General features: G+C 39.1%; 1 protein-coding gene and 1 long non-coding RNA gene across 2 annotated transcripts; one reads left to right on the plus strand and one right to left on the minus strand.

The window, feature by feature from the left end:
* Positions 1-1,684: 1,684 nt before the first annotated feature.
* On the minus strand, positions 1,685-4,434 carry LOC114454587 (uncharacterized). Its single transcript, XR_003672554.1, has 3 exons — positions 4,302-4,434; positions 2,673-2,721; positions 1,685-1,823 (listed from the first exon to the last, which is right to left on the minus strand). It is a non-coding gene; the product is annotated as an uncharacterized LOC114454587 (long non-coding RNA).
* On the plus strand, positions 4,059-26,902 carry myom1b (myomesin 1b). Its single transcript, XM_028435145.1, has 37 exons — positions 4,059-4,116; positions 4,280-4,487; positions 6,192-6,326; positions 6,437-6,611; positions 7,283-7,440; positions 7,623-7,715; positions 9,456-9,544; positions 9,725-9,766; positions 11,153-11,314; positions 11,405-11,566; positions 13,148-13,289; positions 13,535-13,734; positions 13,828-13,881; positions 13,956-14,080; positions 14,172-14,355; positions 16,204-16,378; positions 16,457-16,578; positions 20,496-20,692; positions 20,786-20,912; positions 21,576-21,760; positions 21,843-21,957; positions 22,637-22,793; positions 22,879-22,985; positions 23,092-23,136; positions 23,223-23,359; positions 23,460-23,604; positions 24,059-24,118; positions 24,225-24,292; positions 24,360-24,473; positions 24,546-24,633; positions 24,708-24,746; positions 24,833-24,938; positions 25,157-25,320; positions 25,439-25,475; positions 25,643-25,665; positions 25,776-25,831; positions 26,642-26,902. The coding sequence occupies exons 1-37, from the start codon at positions 4,074-4,076 to the stop codon at positions 26,900-26,902; spliced, it is 4,500 nt and encodes a 1,499-aa protein (XP_028290946.1). The 5' UTR covers positions 4,059-4,073.

The raw sequence follows: 26,902 nt of genomic DNA on the forward strand, positions 1-26,902 counted from the left end.
CACCTACTACCTTCCAGCTCTTAGCACTCTTAGTGTTACATGGCTTGTCTTCAAAGGACCAGGCAATGGCTTCCTCGCGCACATCAAACAAAGTGGACTGGGGGTTATCTCTAACCATTTTACGCAGTTCACGCCTAAGAGAAGAATCCCTCACACCCTCTATGAACTGGTCTCTGACTGCAATTTTAGCATCTGCCACCGCATCAGGATTTTGTTTTAGGGCTAAACGTAAAACGTGGGATAGTGCATGGGAGTAAGCCTGGAAATCTTCCCCCACGTGCTGTTGGCGACCATAGAAGGCTTGTAACAGTTGGGCTGTACTGCGTTTCTCAGTATAAGCTTCCCGCAGCCAGATGAGCAGCTCACTAGGCCCAGTAGGCTCCCCATCTATGCATAGCCTTATCTCTTCTAAGGCAGACCCTCTTAAAAGAGACAGAATGAAATCGACCCCATCTTCAGAACTTTGCCCCCGCGCCCTGATCACCCGCTCAACCTCTTCGATGAACTCATCAACTGAGCGTCCATCCTTGATTGGATCTCCACTAAAAGGCTGGATTTGGCGTTCTCTGGGCACATAAACATAGGACCGATGGCTTAAGGTGGCGATAGTCTCCATAGCTTTTTCATGTTTCTCACTCAGTTCTGAAAGCTGTCCTTGTAACTGTTCAATTGCATCCAATCCTGCTAACGGCCCTTGCTCGTCGTCGGACATGATGAAATGTCTTTGTGTTAACTTAGCTCAACTCCAGTGATTTGAAATCCTACAGGTGAGGTCGTGGCGATGGGTGCGTTGTCCTCCAAACGTGCCCTCAGCGCCGTCCGGGATCCCGGAAGAATCGTCTCAGAACCTCCACTGCAACTCCAGGCTGGCCTCCTCCTTGTTTCGGATCCTCTGCAGCACCAGAACGGCACCTTTCCACTCCAGTTGTTTATGCACCTGACAAATCTGGCCTGGACTACTCTATTCCTAACTGTTAGAAAATAAAAAAAAACTCCAAATAATTAAGGACCCCACTCCTGGTACCAAAATTTGTAGGCTAGTGAAATGTAAAATAACACCAGACACAAAACTAAATCTCGGGGTCTTTTATTCCTTGACTGCCCCAAAGAAAGAGGAGCAGTGTTAAAACAAATTTGGAGTAATGTCTTCTTAGCTTATCACAAATAAATGATCACTAATAAACTTCAGTGTATCAACAGTGTGATGTAACAGTCATGTGCATAAACAACTGTAGTGGTTGTCCAGTAGTAGTTTTATCCGAGCTAGCTGGGCTAGTTCCCCATAAACTTCTCACTGCAGGACATGAACACCATTTTCTCTGTAGACATTCTTTCTCAGCAAAGAACCCACACGCCGATGCTCCAGTAAGCTCTTCTTCTTGTTCTTCCTGTGGATTCCTGCATTGCTTCACTACACTGGGCACAGCGCCCCCAGTGGCACCACCGTGAAATGTCAGTTTTTTCACTTGGCTACATATAGTATAAAAATAAAAAATCTCTTCCTCACCCTCCGCAGGCGGTCTCTTTTTTCCTCCAAGCTCGGGTCCTCTACCAGAGGCCTGGGAGCTTGAGGGTTCTGCGCAGTATCTTTGCTGTTTCTAGAACTGCACTTTTCTGGACAGAGATGTCTGATGTATTTCCTGGGATCTGCTGGAGCCACTCCTCCAGTTTGGGGGTCACTGACCCGAGTGCCCCAATGACCACGGGCACCACTGATGCCTTCACCCTCCAGGTTTTCTCCAACTCTTCTCTGAGCCCCTGGTATTTCTCTCTCTATATATATATATATTATATTTTGTATAAATACCATACAAAAGTCAAAGCTGTAAAGAAAAGAAAACAAGGGAAACTCAGTCTGGGTTGAAAAGTTACCTGATCGCAATGTATTTACAAAAGACTGCAGATTATAAAAGATGCTGAAATACAACACAACATCATTGTTTATTGAACTCCAAATGTAGACCAACCAAAGCCTCTGATTTGCTGATATTGCTGATCATTTAGTTAATATCATTGTTAGGTGTTTGTCTGTTCATCACATCTTGATCACGATCGCTCAATTAAACTTTGCACCACAGTGTTTTTTTTAATCATTGTGCTAAATATACATTATGATGAGCCTGTTTTATATATTGATACCTGCTGTTGTGAGGAAAAAACATTTCATGTCCTACCATCCATAATAAAGTGTTTACAATGCAGAGACTATGGTGAACACCTGCTTTTATGGAGAATAACTTAATGGCTTTTTACTTACTTTTGTTAATTTAATAAATAGTACAACATCCTAATGTTCCAAATTTCAGTAATATCGAGGTGGTTTAGAGGCTTGTCGTATTTTACACCACACACAATATCCCCCAGGCTCATCAGACGGTACACAGTAGCCTCTGAAAGTGTTGCATTAGCTTCATTAAGCCCTAATGGCGAGTTGATCTCTTCTAATGTGCTCACACGTTGCATCGCTGCCATGATAGTTTAGGTATGTTGCTATGTGGACTCCCGTGGTGAGAGAGTAGTGGCATAATGTCAATATTTTTCTAATTAACTTTGAGTAAAGTCAAGTTTTGAACCATTTTCAAGATGAAATACTATTGTAACAACTCACAAGGCTTATTCCCCATCTTAATCATACATTGCCACTGTGTTTGATTATTGTTTTATTTTTTTACCTTTCTGTTGATGAGGGACATTTATGTTCTTCCTGAAATCAGGGTGACACTGAAAGGGAGAGTGACAGAGGGACATTAACTGGAATTTGTAACAATAGCATGGCTAAAGTTAGCACCAGACACAGCTGCAGTATGCGCACAAGACAAAGGCTGTGGGAGGTTAACCAGGAACAGCTCGCTGATAAGGTTAAAGGTCTACAGCTTTCACAGAAATAGAAAAATATGGGAAAACATTGCATACCTATTACTATTACTTATACCTTTTATTCGAAACTGTACCACTCTGGTCTTTTTTCAAATGATGCCTCAAAACTTATCTATTCAGACTGGCTTTTAACTGCTAAAACTACTGATCAAATAACTTAAAACTTTCATAATTGCATGTACTCTTTTCTTTTTATCATCTGTACTCTTGTTAGAAAGTGTCTTTGATTTTTTTGAAAAACGCTATATAAAAATAAAGATATTATTATTATTATCCCCTGTCACAAAATGTGGAAGGGGGAAATAGGTTTGAGCTCCATCCGTGCGTCCATCCGAGTAAAAGACGACGGCTTTTCTCAAAAACTGTTTAAGATAGGATAACCTAATTCGCTATGTAGCTTCCGGGTATCAATACCTTGACGGAGTTCGAAAATGAAGCACGCAATTATTTTTTCCGGAGTTATTGACGGGATGTCGATGACTATGTCTTCTTGTTATTATTATTATTATTATTATTATTATTATTATTATTATTATTATTTAGATCAGGAAATTATAAAGACCAAAAACAAACCAAGAACAAGTGAATTTCACTGATTTGTTTATCATACTTATGGGATGTAGACTCGTGTATGTTTTCTGTTTAAATAAACTAAAGAAAAATAAAATAACCGTTTATTACATATATACTTAAAAAAATAAGCTGTTATTTTATAGACATTTAAAAGTTGCTTATAAATGTTTATCTTTTTTGTCCCTCCCAATAATGACGTGTTTTCCACCTTGGTAACTGCTTCTGAACACCATGCAGTGCAAGAAGGAGAAAGCAACCGTCTGTTTACCTGTTTTACACTCAGCTATGCTCAGGTCCTGAGACCTGCACCCATAAACATGTTGTACCATGGGAGTCAACCTGTCCCCTTCCCCCCAGCTATTTTTATCCCCACCCTCACCATAAAAGGTTGGGACTGCTGCTTGGACACTCTGGTAAGGGCCAACATTATTTTTGTTGTGTAGACCACAGCCTTGTACGCGCCTGCCTGTGGGTTTGCTGGGATATCAAGCTGTAAGTGTGGAGCTGGACTGTCTTTTCCTTTGAAAGCTTGGAGTTTCAGGGCCTTTAGTCTAGGGTAAGTGGCCCCCAAAGCAGGACTATACAGTATGCTGGCTGTAGTTGTTGCATATGTCTGTGTAAGCATGCAGAGAAAGTGCCTGAATGCCTGGATATCTGATGATGAAGGTTTGACTTTATAGCTGGTTCAAATGCTGCTTCCTGTTGACATCTTTTCTTAATCAAAGTATATTAACAATATTTCTTCTGATGAAATATAAACATGTTGCCATGAATCTGTATCACAATAACCACCCTAAACCTACACACTGACATTACATCCTTAAAGAAGAAGAAGGAAGACATTTCGCTACCTCAGGGCTCAAACAAGGAGAAGCCTACACCATGTCCGGATCATTGCCCTTCTACCAGAGGCGCTCTCGCCACTACGACCATGGTTACCGTAGCAAAGAGACGGCGTCCACTCTGAGCCAATACCAGTCCAGCAGCAGGTATGCTGCAGGCGGCAGCAGCAGCAGCTCCTCCACTTGGAACAGGGGGTAAGGAGGAGGAAGGATGAAGAATGTTATCCTTATTTTACTTCATCATCACAGAAAACCCCTCCTCTTCCCTCCTTTAACACCACCATTTACCCCAACCTCAGCTGATCAAGTTCACTTCCATCACCTTTGTTGGACCGTTTCCTCTATCACTGCTGGACCATCTATCCTTGACACCAAGTAACCACCTTTCTCCCTATAAAACAAAAGCCTACCTCTGATCAACCTGAGCACACACACACACACACACACACACACACACACACACACAAATCATCAAGCTCTGAAAACAGCTTTGAACCCTGCATGAAACTATGTGCATGATGCTTAAAGTCACTTCTCTGCACTTTGCTTTGCCAGTATTTAACACCGTCATCCAGAAAACCTATTACAGCCAACTAAAATAACACCTGTATATGGTTGGGTGTTGCTTTTACTGTGTTTGGTGAATTAAATGCAATGGATAAGCTGTTTGGTAACAGCAGTGTTACTGTATATCGGACTGAAATAGTATCCTGGCTAGAGCAGTACTGAGTGGAAAGTGAGACGTGACAGATCAGCCATGTCCTCCTGTAAACTCCTATAGGTTGTGGAATCAGTACAAATCTTGTAAATTTACAGAAAATGTGTTATGTTCAAAACTTTTTATGTTTGCATCCCGTAATTTCTTAGAAACCCTTTGTTGCTCTTGAGAGATTATTCCTTTGATCACGTGCACTTGGTTTATTGGTCAAAGAGAAAATAATGTGTTTTGATAAGACAATTAAAGACATTTGTAGAGTTTTGTGTTTGTGAAGGTTTTGTTCAATGAAAAACAAACCAAATATAATAGCTTATATACTAAAAAATGATTGTTATGTCAGTGGTTGTTATGTCATCACTTTAGTTTAACAGCCTATAAAAGTATCTATCAAAGGGAGGATTAAACATCTACTTTACTATAATCCGTTAAAGTGTGTGCGGACATTTATTGACCCCAGGGAGCAAGAGGGATTAGTGAGGTTATTGGCTTTTTACGTCAGCCGTCTGACCTTTGACTTTTCACTCAAAGCTGCCAAGATCACAAGTTCTCTAGACCCCGAAGAGGGCAGCTTATGTTCTAATGATGATTTAACCCCTTGGATCGTTCATATACTACGGTCATCATAAAAAAACCAATGCTCCGTTTTTATTGTCAGGCTGTAAATATTTGGCGTATTTTGCCTATAAATTGGTGTTGATGTTCCCAGGTAGAGCCAAAGGGACATGGATACAGAGAAAAATGTGGACAGCTGCCCTGTCACCCTTACTGCCTCTGCTTCCTTATCCAGTTCTGGGTATCTCATACTGTGAATACCAAGCCTTGCTTTTCAGACATGCAGATAGTGTTGCCAGAAGCTGTGTTCACTGAAAATCCACAGTGAGCAAACTGGTTTGGAGGACGTAAGACGATCAAATTAAGAACAAGGTGGTGATAGTATCAATATGAATACAATATTGTGGATTGATCTCAATCAACTATTATTTTGATGTTGCGTGAAGGTTGGTTTTTACTAGTGTTGAAGCTGTTGGAGCTGTTGTCACCACTAAACCATCTCCACCATTTTTGTTTTAATTCAAACCCATCATCCAATAGCCACGGCTTCACCTCTCACGTGTTGATGTCATGTTGATAGTTGCACTGTCTGGCTGGGAGCCAGGCTGATGATGCTCTGTGTGTCTCAGACTTAATTTGTCTTCACACTTGGGGCTGGAGGAGAGCGGTCTCAGCCCCGCACTGAAGAGAGCCAAGCCAACTTACTTGGCAGTGGACAAAGAGAACCAAATCATCGGCTATGTAGTGCCAATCTTCAGGAACAGGTAATAAACAACTTATTGTCCTGCACTGGTGGAACTGAGGAACGTTTTTTGGTATTGTCAGTGTTGAGTTGTACAACTCTTTCCATGGGCTTTACTTTGTTAACTTTTAGTTCAGATTTTGCAGCAGGTCTTTCAGACTCAGATGGGCCAAGAGTGAGGGACACTGCTGCATACATGGCCCGGAGGGAGTTGTTCACCACTGGTCTGGAGATGGAGAGGTCAGAGCTGGCCTCCAGGAGGGAGGCTGTGCGTGAGTCGGCCAATCGCATCTCCTTTAACAAAAGGGTCAGTGGGACAGATCATAGTGAAAACGATGCGTTCCACATCAAAAAATGAATTGATTTTTGCGGAAAGTTCCTTTAGATATAGAGACTATCTATATTTAATTGCTGTACCATCCAATTTCGTTTTCCATTTAGTAAAGCCTCCTGTGTTTTCCACAACATCCTCATTTCATTTAAACACAATAATTAGCTGCAGAAATACCTAAGAATCTCAAATATCTTAGGACACAAGGGGGGTTATTTTTATGTTCCTGGGTGATTATGTGAAGTACCACCCAGCCATTCAGTTTGCATCACAAGCTACTGTTTTTATGTTAGATTGGCCCATGAATGGGTGCTAAATTCCTGATGTGATCTTGTTTCTTGAGACACAAGACGGAAGTGTCCCAGCGGTCTTTTCATATTATGTGGTGAGTTACAGGATAACACAGGTTTCAACACCCCAAGCTATTCATAGAAGTTGATGAACAGCACAGCTTTACTCTCACAGCTCAGGTCCCAAAACCACAGGGAAAACGATAAAGCATCTCGCATGTGTAGATGAATATAGCCAGGTTGGAATTTTGCACTTTTGTGTGTTAAATGCATCTTGGTAAAAAACAAAAAAAAAAACAAAAACCTGATATTGCTATGTTTGGTACTATTGTTGTGAAAATGAAGATTTGTGTTTAGATCCATGAACACGGGGAGCATTTCAAGCGTATGAACCAAGACAGCCTGATGCACCCTCCAGAGTTTGTGATTAAACCTCGCTCCCACACGGTGTGGGAGAAGCAGTGTGTGCGTCTGCATTGCACTGTCAACGGATGGCCGGACCCCCGGGTCGTCTGGTAGGTGTCAAACACGTGTCAAAGACAATTAAACCTTAGATCTGTCCTTTCCGTCACGTCCAGGTCCTTCTTTTCCTAGATTTCATGGCTCTGCCTTTTTTTTTCCCTCTTTGATTCTGTTTCATCTCCTTCCAAATTCCTACTTCCTGTCTGTGTTCTTCTTCTCTACTTCTCAATACAAGGTACAAAAACAATGTGGCAATTGACCCACTTGCCACCCCTGGCAAGTATAAAGTTGAAAGCAGATACAACGTGCACTTACTGGAGATTAACAGGTATGTGGAGCTTCTAGATCCAGAGAGTTTCCAAAATGTTCATTTCTGAGCTTCTAATTCAAAACCACAACATCCATCTATGCATCTGATACTTAGACAATAGAGTCATCACGTCAAGATTCTACCAGGATGCTAAAGGATTATATGGTATATTCAATCCATTATAATTTGTATGGATTTTAATATAATGTTTTAGTGACTTAGAATCAGTCAGTTTAGTGACTAAATTAAGAAAATTTATTCTGATTAAACAACTTTAAAAGCTAAGGGTATATGGGAGTGTTTTGTAGCTTTTTTTGTAGCACAACTAATTTAGATATTTACTCAAAAGAAACAGTTGTTACATTGACTATTTATTACCTACTCAAATGTTAAAAGTAATACAATTTTGATGTTATGTTTTAGTTTTTCATTAATAAAGAAAATAGTTTTATTTACGCATCATGAACATTATTATAAATTACTATCTGTTAAGTTTTACAGTATATTCACAGAACAACAAAACAATTGGGTTTTTTTTCTTGAAATAAGAAGCAAGTGGTGTTGCTGGTATATACTGAGAGAATTAGAGCTGCTTTTAAAAAAAAGCAACAGAAAAAGTTTATCCATTAACTTTCTAAGTCATTGTAAAGTAGAAGAAACAGCAATTTGAGAAAGTGGATGAACAAGGCTAAAAGCTAATGCTATGCAACACCTTAACAATAGAATCCACATTGACTTAAAGTTAGGATGTAACAATGTAGCAATAATTGGGAAGATTATTTTATAAAAGATTAATTTTGGTATGGCTTTGATTTCATATAATTTATTGGTTTTTTTTCTTCTAAATTCTCAGATTAACCATTTTTAAACCATTAACCCAAAGAGGTTAATGGTTATCTCTGTGCTGCCATCATTGCAATAAAAACAATTCTATGTGAACTGTTTTATAAAAGGTGAATAGATGTATGTAGAGTAAACAAAGAGGCTGTGAGCTCCTGCTGATGTTATGCCGTACATTAGAAAATGCTAATAGAATTTTTCAACAAAGTGTTATAAAGTGACATTTGAAAGCTATTTTCAGGTTTAGTCATTTGCTTGTGGAAAAATGAGAGTAAAGTTTGCAGTAAAAACAACAAGCAATATCAACAAACCTTAGTCAGTAAATGACCAATGCTATGAGGGCGACACACTACGGACAAGTAATAGAGGACAGGACACAAAAAATTCACAAACTGCACATACAGGACCACATGTGATATTATATAATGATTTTAACCATGAATCAGCAGTTGACATTGAATCATTGTCTAAACCTCACACTACTGATGTATGTCTGGGTAAAAACTGGCAATGCAGTAAATTTAAGGACTTTCACTGTGTTGTAATGACAGGCCAATGTAGGAAATGGAGTTTAATGTCTTGGTTTGACTTTGTTAAAATAATCATTGGCCGTCAATAATTTCCAGTAGCCCTTTACAGTCTTGACAGGAGACTAAACAACTACAGGTAATTTCTCAAAGTCAAGTTCAGGGTCCAGCAGACATTGTCCTGTACACAGAAACACAACACCTTGCTCAAATGACATCACCAGGGAAGTCTATTTATTCCTGGTGTATTCCTGAACAGGAGTTATGAAGCCTTACAGTTGGGGCTCACATACTTGGTGTGGTTTACATGGTGAGGTTGAAATGGGGGATGGGTAGCACATAAGAATTTTCATATTTCTTACATATTGATCGGCTGTTTTCTTTCTTCCAGATGTGATTTCGATGACACAGCCCAGTATCGTGTGTCTGCCATGAACGCCACTGGAGAGCAGTCAGCGTTTGCTTCTGTTGTTGTCAAAAGTAGGTGTAAATAAAACACCACAATAACAGACACGTTGATAATCTTCAACGCCGTCATAAAGATTACGCTAAAACTTTGTTTGGATTCGTCAATTTTCATTCATGGCGCCACTGTCATGAAACACTTTGTATGTGTGTTATCTATTAGCTATTATTAGCAGCTTTTGCTTTCCTACACAGGGTTTAAAGGTGAAGTGGATGAGTATCTGCCATCGCCTAGACGTAAGTATGCATCTGTTGTTTGTTTTTGTTCCACAGAGAACAGATTATCTCCAGGGTCATCCTACAAAAAGCTGTTTCTGATCCTGAATTAACTTTACTTACAGAATATCTTTCTAAAGTCTTTTTTTCCTGCAAATGTCCTATTGGAGAAGAACTTTTAAAATAACTTAATTTCTAATAATACATTTTACCGAGTCATTATTAAGTAATTATGGAATGGATTTAATTGATGATTAAACTATAAAATCTTATACGTATTGTATATATTGTATCAAATTTTTATGTTTGCACTTTTGATTTATTAAAACTCTGTGATTGGCTACATGAACCTGTCATCAAAGAGAAGTGATGTCAGTTGATGTCAGCTTCTCTTCATTTGCTCTAAAAGCAAAGCGATGCAGCAAAAACCTGCAGGTTCTCATGCAGCCACTTTCATATTGCATGCAGGTTGAAATCCCATAAGCAATTAGTCACGCTAAAAGTATGAATTGATGCTGAAATGTTAATGGCTCATATGTGACTGACATCTGTGGGGACGTGGGTACGACTGGGAGTTGGGTGCTGGGTACGGCTACCGCACTAACAGCTTTTCTGTTTTCTTGATGCTCCGGCGACAATGCAGAGGCCATTATTACAGGTAACAGGGTCACGAGAACCTGGTTTGAAAACACTTTGGTGAACTTGATGCTTCCACTGACTATCTGTTGGTGCATGGCTGCTTCTGTCTGTGTGAAACACTAGTGTACAGTTTGCCCTCCAAAATTCAAGGGAGCTATTGTCCTACATTCTGTTGATCAAAGTTGTTTGAAACAGTTTTCTTGCCTGCAAAGAGATCATTTTATTTTTTTTATTTTTTTTTGTGGAAACGTGGAACATGTTTGTATGAAGTATTGTTTTAAAAGAAAGTGGCATCTCAGTTTGTCATATTAGAAGCAAAATTTTGATTTGTATAAAAAAGGAAAGCAAATGTTTATACATTTACGGTTAAGTTCTTGGCTCTTTTTTTTTAAATGTTCACCTATAGCAACTCATGTATAAAAAGTAATTTCCACCTGTCTGTTGTGTTGCATGCAGTCAGCTTTTCATATTTCACTGGTTCTTCATGTGAGCACTGTGATCAAAAATGCTGTCATTTTTGATTGGTTTTTATTTTTCACGTGATACATGGTCACTTTTTCACCTCATTTCATTTGCTTGCTAAATACTTTAGTTGCATTGTTGTTTTTTGGGTTCTCTGTAGATTGGAACTTTGATGTGATGATGTTATGTCTTTCCAAAGAGTGTAATTTACATTTACATTGTTCCACGGTGCACATTTTTATTTCACTCTGTTGCATGGTGACATTTTATCAAAGCTCTAAGAGTTTCCTCATGCTTTGTCTTTAGACGGCCCCGTTTCTGAGTACGGCATCACCTTCAAAACGCACATTGTTGACAACTTTGGCGTATCGTTTGGAAGAGAAGGAGAAACAATGAGTTTAGGTTGTACTGTTGTCATCTACCCTGCACTGCATCGCTACAAGCCAGAGATTCAGTGGTACAGAGACGGTGTGTAAACCGATCGCACGCCAACGGAATACGATCTCAATGGAACGACTGAGCTGTTGTTTATCTATCATTCTCTCCTCTTCATGCCAGATGTTCTCCTGTCGCCTTCCAAATGGTACCAAATGCACTGGAGTGGAGACCGAGCCACACTGACACTAACTCACCTCAACAAAGAGGACGAGGGTCTGTACACTCTGCGTGTAACCACCAAGTCTGGATATGAAACATACTCCGCCTACGTCTTTGTCAGAGGTGAATATACAACACGATCGCACGGGAAAATTGCACAGTTACAAAAATGAATGCTTGCAAACACAATTTTTGCATTTTTTTGTGCTGCTTGATAAACATTTCAAACCTATGTATTTCTATTGGAAGTTAGGCCTATTTTGTGCAATTACAACTTACTAGAACATGTAATTAAGCTTTAGGGTAGGGTTAGGGTAAAGTTGACAAATCCTATAGACCCTTTGATTGTTTATAAACATTGTGACATATTTTGTTGGGTGGGGCTTAGCCTGAAGACAAACCACCATAGATATATATAAACGCTAGATGACTTACCCGCGTTGTTAGACAATGGGGAGCAACGTTGCAACGTGGCGGCCATCTTACCTCAGACACCCTAACTTGCTCAATTTTCAACCAATTTTCAAATGGCAACAGGCAGTTTCAACACATACAAGCATCCTATGTCAACTTTTTGTAAATCCATCAATATTTTTTCGAGTTAAGGGTGTTTTTGTTTAAATACCCTTAACTACTAGCTACCGTAGAGGGTGTCAAAATGTCAGAACATCAGTTGTTTGAAGTGAGATGGCAGCGCTGGCGAATCCTGCTTGCGTCATCTATCTATGCTTTAGCCAGCAGCGTTTCCTGTTTTTGCCTCTATAGACATACATTGGTTTTTAATTTCTTCCGAGCAGCTGGACACAAATTTGTGCCACACAGCACAAAAATTAATCCTGTCACGTGACATGAAATCAACAAAAAAATTGTTCCCTGTAGTGCAAAAAAATTGAGAAAACTGTGTTACCACACATAAAAAGATACATCAAGCCATTTTTGTGACAGTTTCACAATAGCCAAAACTGGGCTGGAATACACCGTCCCCAGTTTTCACTCGTATGTTTTTTTTAAACCATACAAAAAAAGCATCATACTAGTTTCAGCGGGCTTGGATATAGAATAAATTAATCTTTTAGAGCAGGAATTTAAAAACCTACAAAAGATAATATGTCTATATGATTAAACATATATGATGTACGATATAAATATATGTTCATTATCTTGTGTAGTGAGTCAGAAAAGTTGTGTTGCCTAAGTTGTCAAAACATTGAATTTCATACCTAACTGTATGCTTATTGAACATATCTTTTATGTAAATAGTCACTCTTTATTCTGTTTTGAAATTATCTCAAGAAACCAAGTAGTTTAAAAAATGTATTTAAATGCCAAATGTAGTATTTGTCATATTTACAGTATAGTTTTTTAAACATACACTATACAAACAACCTGCTATGCACAGATATGGTGATGTTTTTCCATTGCTTCCGTATTTAACCCCGTGAATAAACATTTGTACTTTAAAAGAGTCACCACCGTGATCCTGTGTCACATCAACGCAGACAGCTGCTAACTTTAACTTTCCACTCATAGCTCGTGTTTGGTATTTGACTGGGGAACATATTTTGGGAGCAATCTGTGCAGCCACAGCAATCACATCAATGTGTTTGTAGTGTGCAGCATGTGAAGCATGTGTCGACTGTGAGAACAGGAAGTAATGCAAGGTAAGAAGATGTATCATGACGGTGGTGTTGTTTTGTGTGTTAGATGCTGATGCTGAGGTAGAAGGTGCTCCGGGCGCTCCTTTGGATGTGCGCTGTCTGGATGCCAACAAGGACTATATCATTGTCAACTGGAAGCAGCCGGCTGTTGATGGCGGGGAATCAATCCTGGGCTACTTTGTGGACAGGTTAGCTTATCTACTGCAGCCATGAGGTCCATTTTACAACAGCTTCTGTCCTATTTCAGATATCTGCTGAAAAACTCAAGTGTTTTGAAGCCCAGAACCATTTAGGATTAGTTATTTTTGAGGTTCAGGGCTGATAAACACTGCCTCTTTCACCAAAATTTAAGAATAATGATAATAAAATAAAAAATCTATTAAAGTTGGTTTTCTTTGGTAGCGACCAATGTTTAAACACGTTTTATACACAGATGTGAGGTTGGAACCACTCATTGGATCCAGTGCAACGACACACCAGTCAAGTTCGCTCGTTTTCCTGTCACTGGTCTGGTCGAGGGCCGTTCTTACATGTTTCGTGTCCGGGCTGTCAACAAGAGTGGCATGAGTCATCCATCCAGAGTGTCTGAGCCAGTGGCTGCTATGGATCCAGCTGATCGCGCCCGCATGAGAGGTATTAAAGCCTGGGAGCGTTGATGTATCCTTTTAAACCAATTAATAAGGCCACATTGTGACGCTGGAAACATTTATGTTATGTCATCGACAGGTACTTCTGCCCCTTGGACAGGTCAGATCATTGTCACAGAGGAGGAGCCAGCAGGTGGGAGAGTCACACTTTTATACATCATCACCATAATCACAAGTGAGGACCTAATGATGTGTTTTTCTAATCAGAAAGCGTCGTTCCTGGTCGACCACTTGAGCTGCAAGTCACAGAGGCAACCAAAAACTATGTGGTGCTGAGCTGGAAGCCACCTGGAGGAAAAGGCCTTGAGGGCGTCATGTACTATGTGGAAAAGGTAATCTTACCAATTAATAGTCAAACTTTCATCTACTTACTGTTGCTATATTATATGGGCTAAGTGTACCCTTGTTCTATTGGCTCTTTAGTGTGTTTCTGGTACAGACACCTGGCAGAGGGTGAACACTGAAATCCCTGTAAAGTCTCCTCGCTTTGCGTTGTTTGATCTCTCTGAGGGGAAATCCTACTGCTTCCGTGTCCGCTGCTGCAACTCTGCTGGTGTCGGCGAGCCGTCTGACCCCACGGAGGCTACGACAGTGGGCGACAAGCTTGGTCAGAGGACACACACAAACACACAGGGCTGTGCATGTGCAATAGGGGTTTAGATGTTACGCTTCTTTTAATTCAAATAGAAGAGCCATTCGATTAATCCTCATGCTGAAGTATTAGAGTAACCTGCACCATAGAACTGAAATGTCCTAAAATGTTAATAAAGGTTTTTTGTTTTTGTTTGCATTGTTATCTAGAAAGGCATGTGACGGTTGTTCAGATTTAATCACATTCTAGACATTGAGCAAAGGAATTTGTTTTTGTTTATGATGAAGTTTAAACAAAGAAAGTCTATGAGATAATCTGAGTGGTGAAGTTTGAGGATTATGGATTATATCAGCCTTAATATAGATCTACTAGTGTTTAAATTTGGAATATATGTACTTAAATGTGGTTAACTAGAGTGTGAGTACACTTTACTTAGTAAAAAGTGTCACTAGTATTACTAGTCAAGCAAAATGTGTCTCTAGGAAGCTTTAGATGCTAATAAGGGGGCGGGGAAAACCAATTCATGTTTGACATTGGCTTTCAAAAATATTACAACTGATTGGGGCTGGATTTAGTAATAATCCTTCCTACTTCATTTGCATTAGCTCCAGTGTCGGGAATAATTAATTATTTTTGTAATATATTACAGTAATATATTCCTTTTGGAAGTAACTCAGTAGCGTAACTCAAGTTACATGCATATTTAATTTAAGTGCAAATTTGCCTTGTTTTCTCACTGTTTGCAGTTATTTGAGGAAAAAAAAAAAGATCATTATAGTTAAATACAACTTATGGGGAACAAAAAAGAGCTTTCTGCTTCTGAAATTGCACAAATATTTGAAACAAAACTTTGACCGATGTTATTCGAACACTATCAGTGTGATATAATTAGTGTTCTGGACCAAAAGTAACTCAAAGTAGTGTAACTCAGTTACATTTTAAAAAACAGTAACATTTTAATGCAAATATATCACATTTTTCTCCCAGTAACTAGTAATATATATTTAATATATAGTAAAATATACTACAAGTTTAGAGTAACTTACCCAACACTGATTAGCTCTACTAGTGAGATTTTCAGTGTACTGGTAGTACTAGTAAAGAAAAATGTTGTACTAGTAGTGGTTTTTGGTGCACTAGGGCACAGGTAAACCTTACTCGTAAAGTAAAATCACACTAGTAGACAGCTTTGTATTAGTAGTTACTAATATATGTAAAATACTAGTAAAAACGCAAAGCTTTTGTAGTTCTACCAGTGACCCTTTTTGCTTCACTAGTACATGTTCTCCAGATTTCAGCACCAGTAGGGCTTTACTAAGGTTCATATCACTGATATCAAAATTTTGCTCAAACAGCTTTCCATTGATTAGGCTCTCAACTGGTGGGTCGGGACCCTAAAGTGGGTCACGGACCTGTACTGGGTGGGTCTCGGACAGCTGGTCAAACACAAATAATTACTTAGGTCTTTCACGTTAGACTTTTATTTTGAAAGGCATGCTGTGGAATGCATGTTGCATAGGAAAATATATAGATGTATGTTTTAAAAAAGATTATGTATGTGTTTTCATCAGATTTTTTTGAAAAAACTAACTTTGGTTGGTAGAATCCTAGGAAAAAAAAAAAAGTGGGTCGCGATTTAATATGCGGGTCCCAGTGTGAGACCAGTTGAGATCCCCTGCCATAGATGACAGCTGGACATTCAGTGTAAGCTGCTTTAGAACTTTTAGGAATCTGTGAATGCGTAGTAATAAATACTCGTTCACAGTGTGTAAACATTTAACATGTATTCCTGTATTTCAGATAACAAAGTCTCCCATCATTAATTGATGATGCTCTAAAATGTGAATATGTTCCCACCTACAGACATCCCATCTGCTCCAGGAAAAGTTGTACCTACTAGAAACACGGACACATCGGTTGTCGTTTCCTGGGAAGCATCTCAGAATGTCACGGACTTAGTGGGATACTACATTGAATGCAGTGTTGTGGGCAGCAATACGTGGGAGCCATGCAACAACAAGCCTGTGAAAGCCACTAGGCAAGAACTGTTTTTATTTGACTCCTAAAGCATTCTAAAGGAGGAATTACCAAGGTACTTACTGTACTCTATTTGAAGGTTCATCTGTCATGGGTTGATGACAGGTGAGACGTACGTATTCAGAGTGAGGGCTGTGAATGCTGCTGGGATCAGCCAGTTCTCCCCAGAGTCAGAGCCTGTTGAGGTGAAAGCTGCTATTGGTGAGTATTAAAAAAATGATGCTGTTATTTTAATATCAAGTGCAATATTGTGATGTTGCAGTTAGGAGATAGACAGACACCGTTATTGTAGATAATTCACATTCAAGTGCTTTAAAAAGAAGCCAGTAATGCTGCAGTGCATTTCAGGGGCTGTCTTGACAAATTTGAGTTTCTAAACATGGGTAACAATATAATTTTGTTTTGGCTATTGGTCACTTTTTCTTTCAACATCAACATTTTTTGAGATTAAAAACATGAACAACACAGTAACACATAATAAATGTACTGAAAATCTCTAATCAAACAGACTCCTGAAATGCACTGAGCAGTATTTTGTTCTGTTAGCTTAGCATTTGATTTAAATGTAAAATAAATGCCATCAGTCAAGTGGTTTCACTACGTAGCCTATATGTGGTCTCCTGTAACATGTCTTCAGCTCCTTATACCATCACTATCTGTGCTCCCACACTTCCTCCACTATGGTCCGACTTGTCACCCAGTCGTGTTATTTTGCACTTATGTATGCTCCGCCCACTTCACCAGCCTTCCTACCTGCATCTCTACCTCCTCCCCTATACACCCCTTCAAACAGGAGGGGGTTTGGGTCTGGACTTGTAGACTTCCTCTAATTTGGGTCAGTTTGATCCAATTCAGCGGTTGTTACAAAGCAGCATAATGTTACACACCACCACCACCATCACCACCACCTTTCACATCTTCTCCCACCCGGGCACGAGATGTGCTTGATCCCCTGAACGGTGCTTCAGGTACCAACATGCTGTCCTCAAACTGCACTGAGATGAATTAACATTTTGGCTGTGGCATTGTTCTGTTACACATCATGCTGATATTGTCTATTATTTGCATTTAAAATACACATTAGACATTTTGTATTGAGGGTTTTTCCTGTGCCCTCATCGATATACACTGATTCACCAACTGACTTGATAACAAAACTTCCACAATTGTAAAAGGAATTTACCATCTGACAAAAAGCAGATTACATTTTTTCTCTAAGAAATTTTTAAACCCTCAGGGAAGATAATTCATCGGTGCTAAGGTATCATGCTACACACCTACATGATGAAATAAAGTTTAGGATGAAAAGTTATCTGACACCCGAGCAGCTGAATTCTTCTTCTTCTTCTTCTTCTTCTTCTTCTTTTAAAATGTAACATTTTGGCCATAAACACACATTTAGTATTATGAGGATTAAGGACCAGCAGGACACACATTCAAACATGTTTAAATCATACATTGGTGTCAATTAATTCTACATTTTATGAATTAATAACAATACTTTTTTAGTGGAGAAGAATTGAATTGAATTGTATTTCAATTTTCAGAAGATATTTACTTATTCGAAACATTCAGCTGAATAAATGGTAATTGCGGTAATATAACAATGCCATTATAAGAGCATGTGTTCCCTCGATACTGTATGTAGTATAACAAAAAAAAATATATATATATATATATATAAAGCTGCATGCTTTAGTTTCCTCCTGAAACGCTTCAGTAAAGATGCCAACATATGAAATGCAAGCAGATGAACTTATATAACTGTTAGATTGAAATTGAATGTACTTACATTTTCACACACATTCATGCAAATTATCTTTTGTAAATTATTGTTGAAAAAGTGTTGGCCTTTTTACTAAACTTCCGTGTTTACTCATAATGCTGTAGTGCATGTACACTCACACCTGCTGCATGTCTAAATCCCGCTCTCATGGATGTCTCCCGTTGGTCATCTTGTCTTCATTCCCTCTCCTGGTCAGATGAAGACATAAGCCTTAGATTCTTTAGGTCAATGTAATGATAGCATCTAATTGTAGATTGTAGAAGTTTTTTGGTTTTGTGAGAATAGTGTGATTTAGATTGGAGTTGTCAGCATATTTTGCCTGTTTTAAAAAGCCTCTTCTGCTTTTTCTGATAACAACTCTAGGGGGCGGCATCCCACATGGTGTGTTGCCGGAGATGGGGCCGGGGGGTAACGTGCGCCAACTAACTGAGCACAGGCCACTCTGGACTGGGACGCATGAAACTGTCCAGATCCCCCCTGACACTAAGCAAAAGAGCAGTAAAGCTCAGCCTGACACTGAAGACAGGAAGGGGGCGAGGGCTGCAGGGCCTGACCCCACGGAGAGTAAAAACAAGAGGGGCAAAAGAGGCAGTGTGACCTGGGCCCCTGACCTGCTATCAGAGCCCGTGTCAGACTCAGCTTCTCAACCACTTACTGACAAAATCACTGGTGCACATGTAGAGCCGGGCCCCGCTGAGGGCCAGGATCAGGCTGTGGGGACAGTAAATAAACCCCAGCAAGCACGTAAGTTCTCTGTAGACTCAACAGCCGATCCGGAAAGATCCAGGGCCAGCAGAGAGTCGGCAGGTGAGCACTGGCCATGGATGGAAAGCCTTTGATACCAGATACAAGCCTATAGTTGTACAGAAAGACCTGCTATGTCAGGACTCACACAAATCACTTCTCATCAATCAATGTTTTGGGGCGATTCATTATCTATTCTATTTTTTTAAACAGTCTTTTCAATTATAAACTTCATTACACTTCATTAATAAATGTGTCCACTTAGACATGAGCTAAATACTACATAGTCTTATAGAATACACATTTCAAGATAAGCAAGTATAAAGATCAATAGAGGGAAAAACACCAACCCATTAAACATACCATCCAGTCTTTTGTACCAGTTTGACATCCATGTAACTCTAATTTGGACTATAAACTAAATAAATAAATGTTATTTTAAAAATATGCTTTTTTTTTCTCTACCAATCACAGGGAATTATGTAACATGTAATTATTTGCTGCACTGTAAACATCAATAACACAGCAAAAATGAATCAGAGTGACTGCTGATGAAAATGTTTTGATAAAACTGAATAACTGAAGGTCAGACCCACGTTGTGCATCAGACTACTTTACTTTATTATGATTAATTTTGAGGTGAAAGCTCTGTGGATTAGTTAAAAATTCACTAATTCTAGTAATGATAACAGTGATTGAATTACTTACTGGGTTTGGTAACTTTTAGGTTAGATTTACTCATTTCTGACATGTTGGACCTGACAGGGATTAATAAACATGACAAGGGTTCCTGGTGATTTTAAGGTAAGTCACAACAGTAAATTTAACACCAGCTTTTGTTTTTGGAACTTATCACCGTCTTGCCTTTCACACTCCCTTTTCATTTAATGACCTGGTGCCGGTTGGTACCGTCCTGGACCTGCCACCCGTTCTGAATACATGGAGCACTTTAACACACAAACACTGCAGGAGAATTAATCACTCACTGCACTTGAAACGTGAGTTATTCAAAACAAGAGCAGGACCTGTGTGACCTGAGGCCTTTACAGGGAGCGTGCTGTGGACGCCCCACATTTAGAACAAGACAAGGAGGTGTTCAGTTTAAGATCTACAGTGTGTGTATGAAAAAACAATATGTCGTTGCCATGATACATGACCCTGCTTTTGTAGGTTTTTTTCCCTCACAACTGAACCTTTAACCTTTGCCTACAGTTGTAGGCAAGAGTTAAATAAAGCTCTTGTTCCAGCACAAATACAATTTATTAAAGACTAAATATTTGTGTAAATTGACACAGTTTGCTTTTTTTTTCAAATCAAAATTTTTGTCAGTTCTTCCAGTCAATAGAATACCAAACCAAAATATAATAAATAATAAAGATAATGTGTCCTTATCTTTATAAAGAGAACAATTTGATTTGCAATGCCTGCAGTAAACATTTTCCAGATTGTGAAAACTGAAGCCAACCATGAAATGAGAATGAAAGTGATGTGAATGAATTCATGCAGATGAGCAGAAGTGCTTCAGTTTCCCATTACATCAACCTCCCTAGTGAGACTATGTGGCCATAACTTGGATCCTGTGTCCCAGCTTCGCCTGCTCCACCCTTTGGGATCTCCGTCCTGGAGTGTGTGCGTGACTCCATGGTGCTGGCCTGGAAACAGCCCAACTTCATTGGAGGTTCTGACATCACCGGCTACTTTGTGGATTACAGAGAGGTTGTTGATGGCGTGCCGGGCAAGTGGCATGAGGCCAACATTAAGGCCATCAGTGAGAGAGCGTATAGGGTGAGAACACAGAAAAGTCTTTAATCTTCATGTCCAGAAATCAAGTTTTATCTTCATGACTATTGTTTGGTGTTTGCACTTCTTGAAACGCAGGTGTCTGAGCTGAAGGAAAACAAAAAGTATCAGTTCCAGGTGCGAGCAGCCAATATAGCAGGTGTTGGGATCCCGTCACTGCCCAGTGACACGTTCCTGTGTGAAGAATGGACTATTGCTGTACCAGGTACCAGTGCTTTCTAACCCTTTGTTCATAACAGCACACCTGAGGCTTTATCAATGGTCCTGTAGCTCATCTGTGCTACTTGCTGACCTCAATTGATATGGTGAATATTTAATTACTCAACCCATCTGAATTTACTGGAGATGTGATTATGGATGTAACTCCAGAGGCTAATCAATAACCGTGGGGTTTTTTTGACGAACAGCAAGGGCCACAATAATGCAGTTGTCTGATATGAGGGCCACATTATCAACATTGATGCCAGTATTTAGAAGAAAGACCAATCTGAGCCTTAATACAGAAAGAACAAAGGTTTTTGTTGTCATTTTATAAGTTTTTGAAAAAAAAAGTGTATTTTTTTTTGTCATTTTGTGTAATGTTTTTGTTGTTTTGTCTATTTTTCTCTCATTTGGCGTGTTTTTTGTTGTTGGTTTGTGCATTTTTCCTGTCGTTTTGTGTGTTTTTGTTGTCATTTTTACATTTTTCTGACATTTAGTCATCTTGTGTAAACCTGTTGTGTATTTTTCTGTTAATCTGTGTGATTAGGGGTCACATAAAAATTAAACAGAGGATTACCATTCATAGTGGTCGAGTCAAACTGCCATTTTCCTTGTTCTTCCCATTATTGTATTTCTTAACTTTGCTTTCCTCTTATCTGGACCACAGGACCACCCCATGATTTACAGGTTAGAGATTTGCGAAGCGACTCTCTGGTGTTGTTATGGAAACCGCCCGTGTACCAGGGCCGCAACCCGGTCACTGGATTTTACGTTGACATGAAGGAGCTAGAAGCACCGCAGGAGGCATGGCGGGAGGTCAACAAAGATGCAACAGAAAAGAAGTTCATCAAGGTCAACATCCCAAGTCTGTTCTTCATGTCCACATCTGGCTGCTGTAGCTTTTAACAGCAGATTATTGTCTTTTATTTTGCAGATTAAGAATCTTAAAGAAGGAGAGTCGTATGTATTCAGGGTGCGCGCTCAGAATCAGGCTGGAGTTGGGAAAATCTCCGAGGTTACAGAGCCTGTCTCTGCTGTGACTAAAGCAGGTAAAATGAGTAGATGTCGACTGTTTATTTACTTAAGGCAAGGGTGTCAAACTCATTTTAGTTCAGGGGCCAAATACGGAGCAGTTTAATCTCAAATCACACGGATTTTATGCGGGAATACAAGTTATTTCAACATTATTGTGCCCTACTTCCACGTATACATAAAATACTAAATACACTATGTAAGAAACTGACAATATCCAAGCATTAAGTGATAGATATCAGTCCTAATGGGATCTTCACTTTAAATTTCCTAGATTTTGTAACCATTTTATATTTAATTATGGGAAATATTATGTAACAATTTGAGTAAAATCAAAGAATTTTGTAAGAATTTTGAGCTTTTTCGACAGATTAACATTTAAAAATGACTGCAATCATGCCATATAAGCACCAGGAGTATTGGGTTTAATTTACAGCAGTGGTTCCCAAACATTGGTACAGGAGCACATTGCAGGGGGTACTCGGCAAGATATAACAATTCATTTAAAAAATAATCTGGAAATATTCCTAATTTTTTAAGGCTATTTTTTGGACAAAATCAACACAAACTAACAAACTATTGCTTAATAAATACTATATTTTCTTGTAACTTTAGAATTGGTTGCTCTAAAAAGCTGGATTTGGCCCTCGGGCCAAGACTTTGACACATGTGACTTAAGGTCTCTCTTGTGTTCAGGCACCAAGGAGATCGTTGTGGATGTCGATGACGATGGAGTCATCTCCCTCAACTTTGAATGCGGTGACATGACCCAGGACTCCAAGTTTGTGTGGTCTAAGAACTACGAGGATCTGACCGAGACCACCCGTCTGACTCAAGAGACCAAAGGAAACAAGTGTGTCTACAGGAAGCTGTTGAGGCTGCCTCTGAGAAAATGTCGCTCTGTTTTTTCTCACCGCTCTTCTGCATTTTGTCTGTAGGTCCAAAATGATTTTCAACAACCTTGGAGAGGAAGACGTCGGCATCTACTCTTGCCTTGTTACTCACACTGATGGTGCTTCATCCAGCTTCTCACTCACTGATGAAGGTAGTCTGAATGAAACAAGAAATAAAACATATTATATATTTAGTTATAATAATACACCAGACAAAGCTGTTTCTTCCCTGCTCATGAGCATCTTTTTGATCGTCAGAATTAAAAAAACTACTGGAGATCAGTCATGAACACAAATTTCCTGGTGAGTCATGAGCTGTTTTTCTAATATACGTATATGTATTGACTGGCTCTGACGTTTTTCTTTTTCATTGTGTCTCTTTAAACTAGTTATTCCCCTGAAATCACAGTTAGCTGTGGAGATGATGGAGAAGGGCAGAGTTCGATTTTGGCTTCAAGCTGAGAACATGTCTCCTAATGGCAAAATCGATTACACTTTCAATGATCACCCACTGTCTCAGGGCGAGGTGAGCATCAAATCTGGTCTTTTTGGAGAGGTGGTGCAGCAGTTTGAAATTGATTTCAGTTCTGTTCAGAGTTGTTCTCCTTTCAAACCGTGTCTTGCAGAAATACAAGATGAACTTTGACAAGAACACCGGTGTGATTGAGATGATCATGGAGTCTCTGACCCCGGAGGATGAAGGAACGTTCACTTTCCAGCTGCAGGACGGAAAAGCTACCAATCAGTCCAGCTTGGTGCTGATTGATAGTGGTATGTTCAATCAACATATCAGAAAATTGAAATCGTATTAATGAATAATAAAGACCCTAAAAGTTGGAGCTAAATGTGCACATTTGACAAATGAATACAAAAACGATCTGGTACAGCGCATCCATTCATCCAATCAACAAAAATTAACCAAAAAGAATAATAATAATAATAATAATAATAATAATAATAATAATAATAATAATAATAATAATAATAATAAAAAGAAAACCTGTCGGGATCTGAGATGATCCATACACTTAAACAGCTTCAAGCATAGTTAAATGTGTGAGAATTAAGAAACAAATGCAAAAACTCTACCAAGTTACATACATTTTCATACACATTTATGAGTAAAATATTGATGTTATGAAAATCTAAATATTTTAAGGTCGAGGCAATGGGATATAAGAGTAATAGGTCAATGTTAAACACAAAAAACTGTTTTTATTGACAGTTTTCAAGCAGCTTCAGAAGGAATCCGAGTTCCAGAGGAAAGAATGGGTCAGAAAGCAAGGTATAGCATTCAGCATTCTTCTTCTTAACGCGCCATATTTTTATGTTGCCAAGCCTGTGATTAATATTGATGGTCATATTATTAACTCTCCTCCTGTTTGTTCCAGGTCCTCATTTCATTGAGTACTTAAGCTACGAGTTGACAGCAGAATGCTGCGTTTTCCTCAAGTGTAAGGTAAGATCAAACGTGTACAAATCTTATATTAAAGGACACCAATGCTTAAACAGCTCCTCTTTTCCAGGTTGGAAACATGAAGAAGGACACATCTGTGCTCTGGTACAAAGACGGACATCAGATCAAAGCTGACGAGAGCCTGGGCTTCACTGAGGGAGTTCTGAAACTAGAAATTGCTCAGGTGAGACTGTGAGAGAGGTCTGAAGTGATCATAAGGTCAACATCATGGGGTTTAATAAAAGTGTTTGTTCAGATTTCCAAGAAGGATGCAGGCGTGTATGAAGTTATTCTACAGGATGACAGAGGAAAGGACTCTTCCAAACTAAATCTCACAGATCAAGGTGACCTCACAGCATGCACATGCAAAGCTACCAATTATAACCAAATATTAAAATCACATTTTGTTCTTTTCTAGGTTTCAAAGATTTGATGAATGAAGTTTTTAGTTACATTGGTGAGGAAAGGCTCACTTCCAATGCAATACTTGTTTGTACTAAGCATCATGTTTGCTTCAGTAATGTTTTGGGGATGTTTTTACAGCCAATTCCTCGACTCCACTAAAGATCACGAGCACAGATGAAGGCATTCGACTCTACACCTTTGTCAACTTTTATAACGATTTACTCCAAGTGACATGGCACTACAAGTAAGCTCTGTATTAGTCTTTTTTATAGAGCAAGTATTATATTCCTATGTGTAAAAGCGCTGTAAATAAGTCGCAGTTGTACAGTCAAATTTGTAAAGAAAGGTGAAACCATGTTTATTCTTTAGTGAAGCCTGAATCTCACATACACGTTCTTGTATCAAGTGCGATGTGGCGTGTTTCCATAATGTCCCATTGGTCAGTACTGCTTCCTCTGACAGAGACTCAGCGATCGCCTTCTCGGACCGTATCACAAGTGGTGTGGTGGGAGAGCAGCTGTGGCTTCAGATTAATGAGCCCACAGAGAAAAACATGGGCAAGTACGCCATCGAGTTCAACGATGGAAAGGGCGGCCTGAGGAGGACCGTAGAGCTCTCTGGGCAAGGTGAGATTTCACACTGTCAATTATTGAATATTTCCAATAATTCTGGGATAGAAAACACAGAATAAGGGTTATTTACTTTACAACTTTAAGGTTTTTCTTTTGTGCTTTTATTTTGTAGCCTTTGATGACGCCTTTGCCGAATTTCAGAGACTCAAGTAAGTTACCAAATACATCATGTTTACACTTCAGACACAAATTAAATATAACTAGAAGTTTACACTGTCAAATCAGCCTGAGTCAGAAGATCTGATGGATGAAGTATAGCAACATAGTCTTAAGCCTTAATGTTCTGACTGGTTCTTCTCTCTTTCTATGACCTCAGAGCTGCTGCTGTTGCAGAGAAAAGTGAGTTATTCCTTACTAGGTTAAAAAATTGTATACTTTGAATTGCTGGAGCTACAGATTTATTCTAAAATAATTTGAGCATGAAAATATTTCAAATGTGTTTGTTTCAGATCGCGCTCGAGTAGCAGGAGGCCTGCCTGATGTGGTTACTATACAGGAGGGAAAGGTACATGTTTTCCTAGTGTCATGGTTGGGATCAATTATAATTGTAAGTGCGTGATTGATAATCAATAACAATTATGGTGTAATCATAATTGCAAGTGTAATTTCAAAAATCTGTTGCTGTCGTAATCGTCATGAAATTGTAATTGAGTTCAGATAAGTGACTTTGTAATTGTGATTGCCATGAAAATTTGATAAACATGTTAAACTATAATTTAACGCAAAACAGGGGAACCGTGTTACAGTTATATGTACAGTCCTACACATACTGTATGTAGTTAACAATTATTAAAACATGTTTTATTTTGAGATTTCCCACTTTTTACCATTTTAAAAGAAATGTAAATCTAGGGGTACATTGACACAAAAAAGGCTCAGATGCCCACACCAAAAATATTAAAACCTATATATTACTCGATTAAGAAGCCTAACAAGGGAAACAATAGATTGGAAATACATTTGTTTTTATTGTATTTTACAGCTGACCCGTTATCAAAAGAGATGCTAACAGAAAGCTAACACAAGAGGAAGGTTGACTTTTGTTATTGCGATTCATTGTAATTGAACATGGATAATTTGTAATTGTAATTGAAAAATGTAATTGACCCCAACCCTGCATAGTGCTACACAGACTTTTAGTTATTTTGATTTTCTACTGTTTTAAGTGGACATGTAGTATTATTCAAAATCCCAACACATTGGTGATATAAATCAATAAATCAAAGAAAGACGAGGAATATCAGGAAGCATAAAAGCCTCTGCCGGCCCCTATGGGATTGTCTCGTTTTCATGAAAACATGTGTCATCCTCTCAGGCTTTAAACCTGACCTGCAACATCTCTGGTAACCCCTTACCTGAGGTCACCTGGTTGAAGAACAGCAGGGAAATCACATCCGATGAGCACTGCATCCTCAAGTTTGAGTCGGGCAAGTTTTCCAGCTTCACCATCACAGCCGTAAACACGTCCGACACGGGAAAATACAGCATCTACGTGAAGAACAAGTACGGAACAGAGAGTGCGGACTTCACCGTAAGTGTCTTCATCCCTGAAGAGGCAGGCGGCAAGAAAAAATAA

The sequence above is a fragment of the Gouania willdenowi genome, chromosome 20, assembly GCF_900634775.1.
Source record: "Gouania willdenowi chromosome 20, fGouWil2.1, whole genome shotgun sequence".
Taxonomy (NCBI): Eukaryota; Metazoa; Chordata; class Actinopteri; order Blenniiformes; family Gobiesocidae; genus Gouania; species Gouania willdenowi.

Coding starts and splice junctions, on each gene's coding strand:
- myom1b (XM_028435145.1), top strand. CDS start 4,074: ATGCAGAGAAAGTGCCTGAATGCCTGGATATCTGATGATGAAG. Junction 20,693..20,785: donor TCAGTGAGAGAGCGTATAGG/GTGAGAACACAG, acceptor CTTGAAACGCAG/GTGTCTGAGCTGAAGGAAAA. Junction 25,321..25,438: donor CGTAGAGCTCTCTGGGCAAG/GTGAGATTTCAC, acceptor TTTATTTTGTAG/CCTTTGATGACGCCTTTGCC.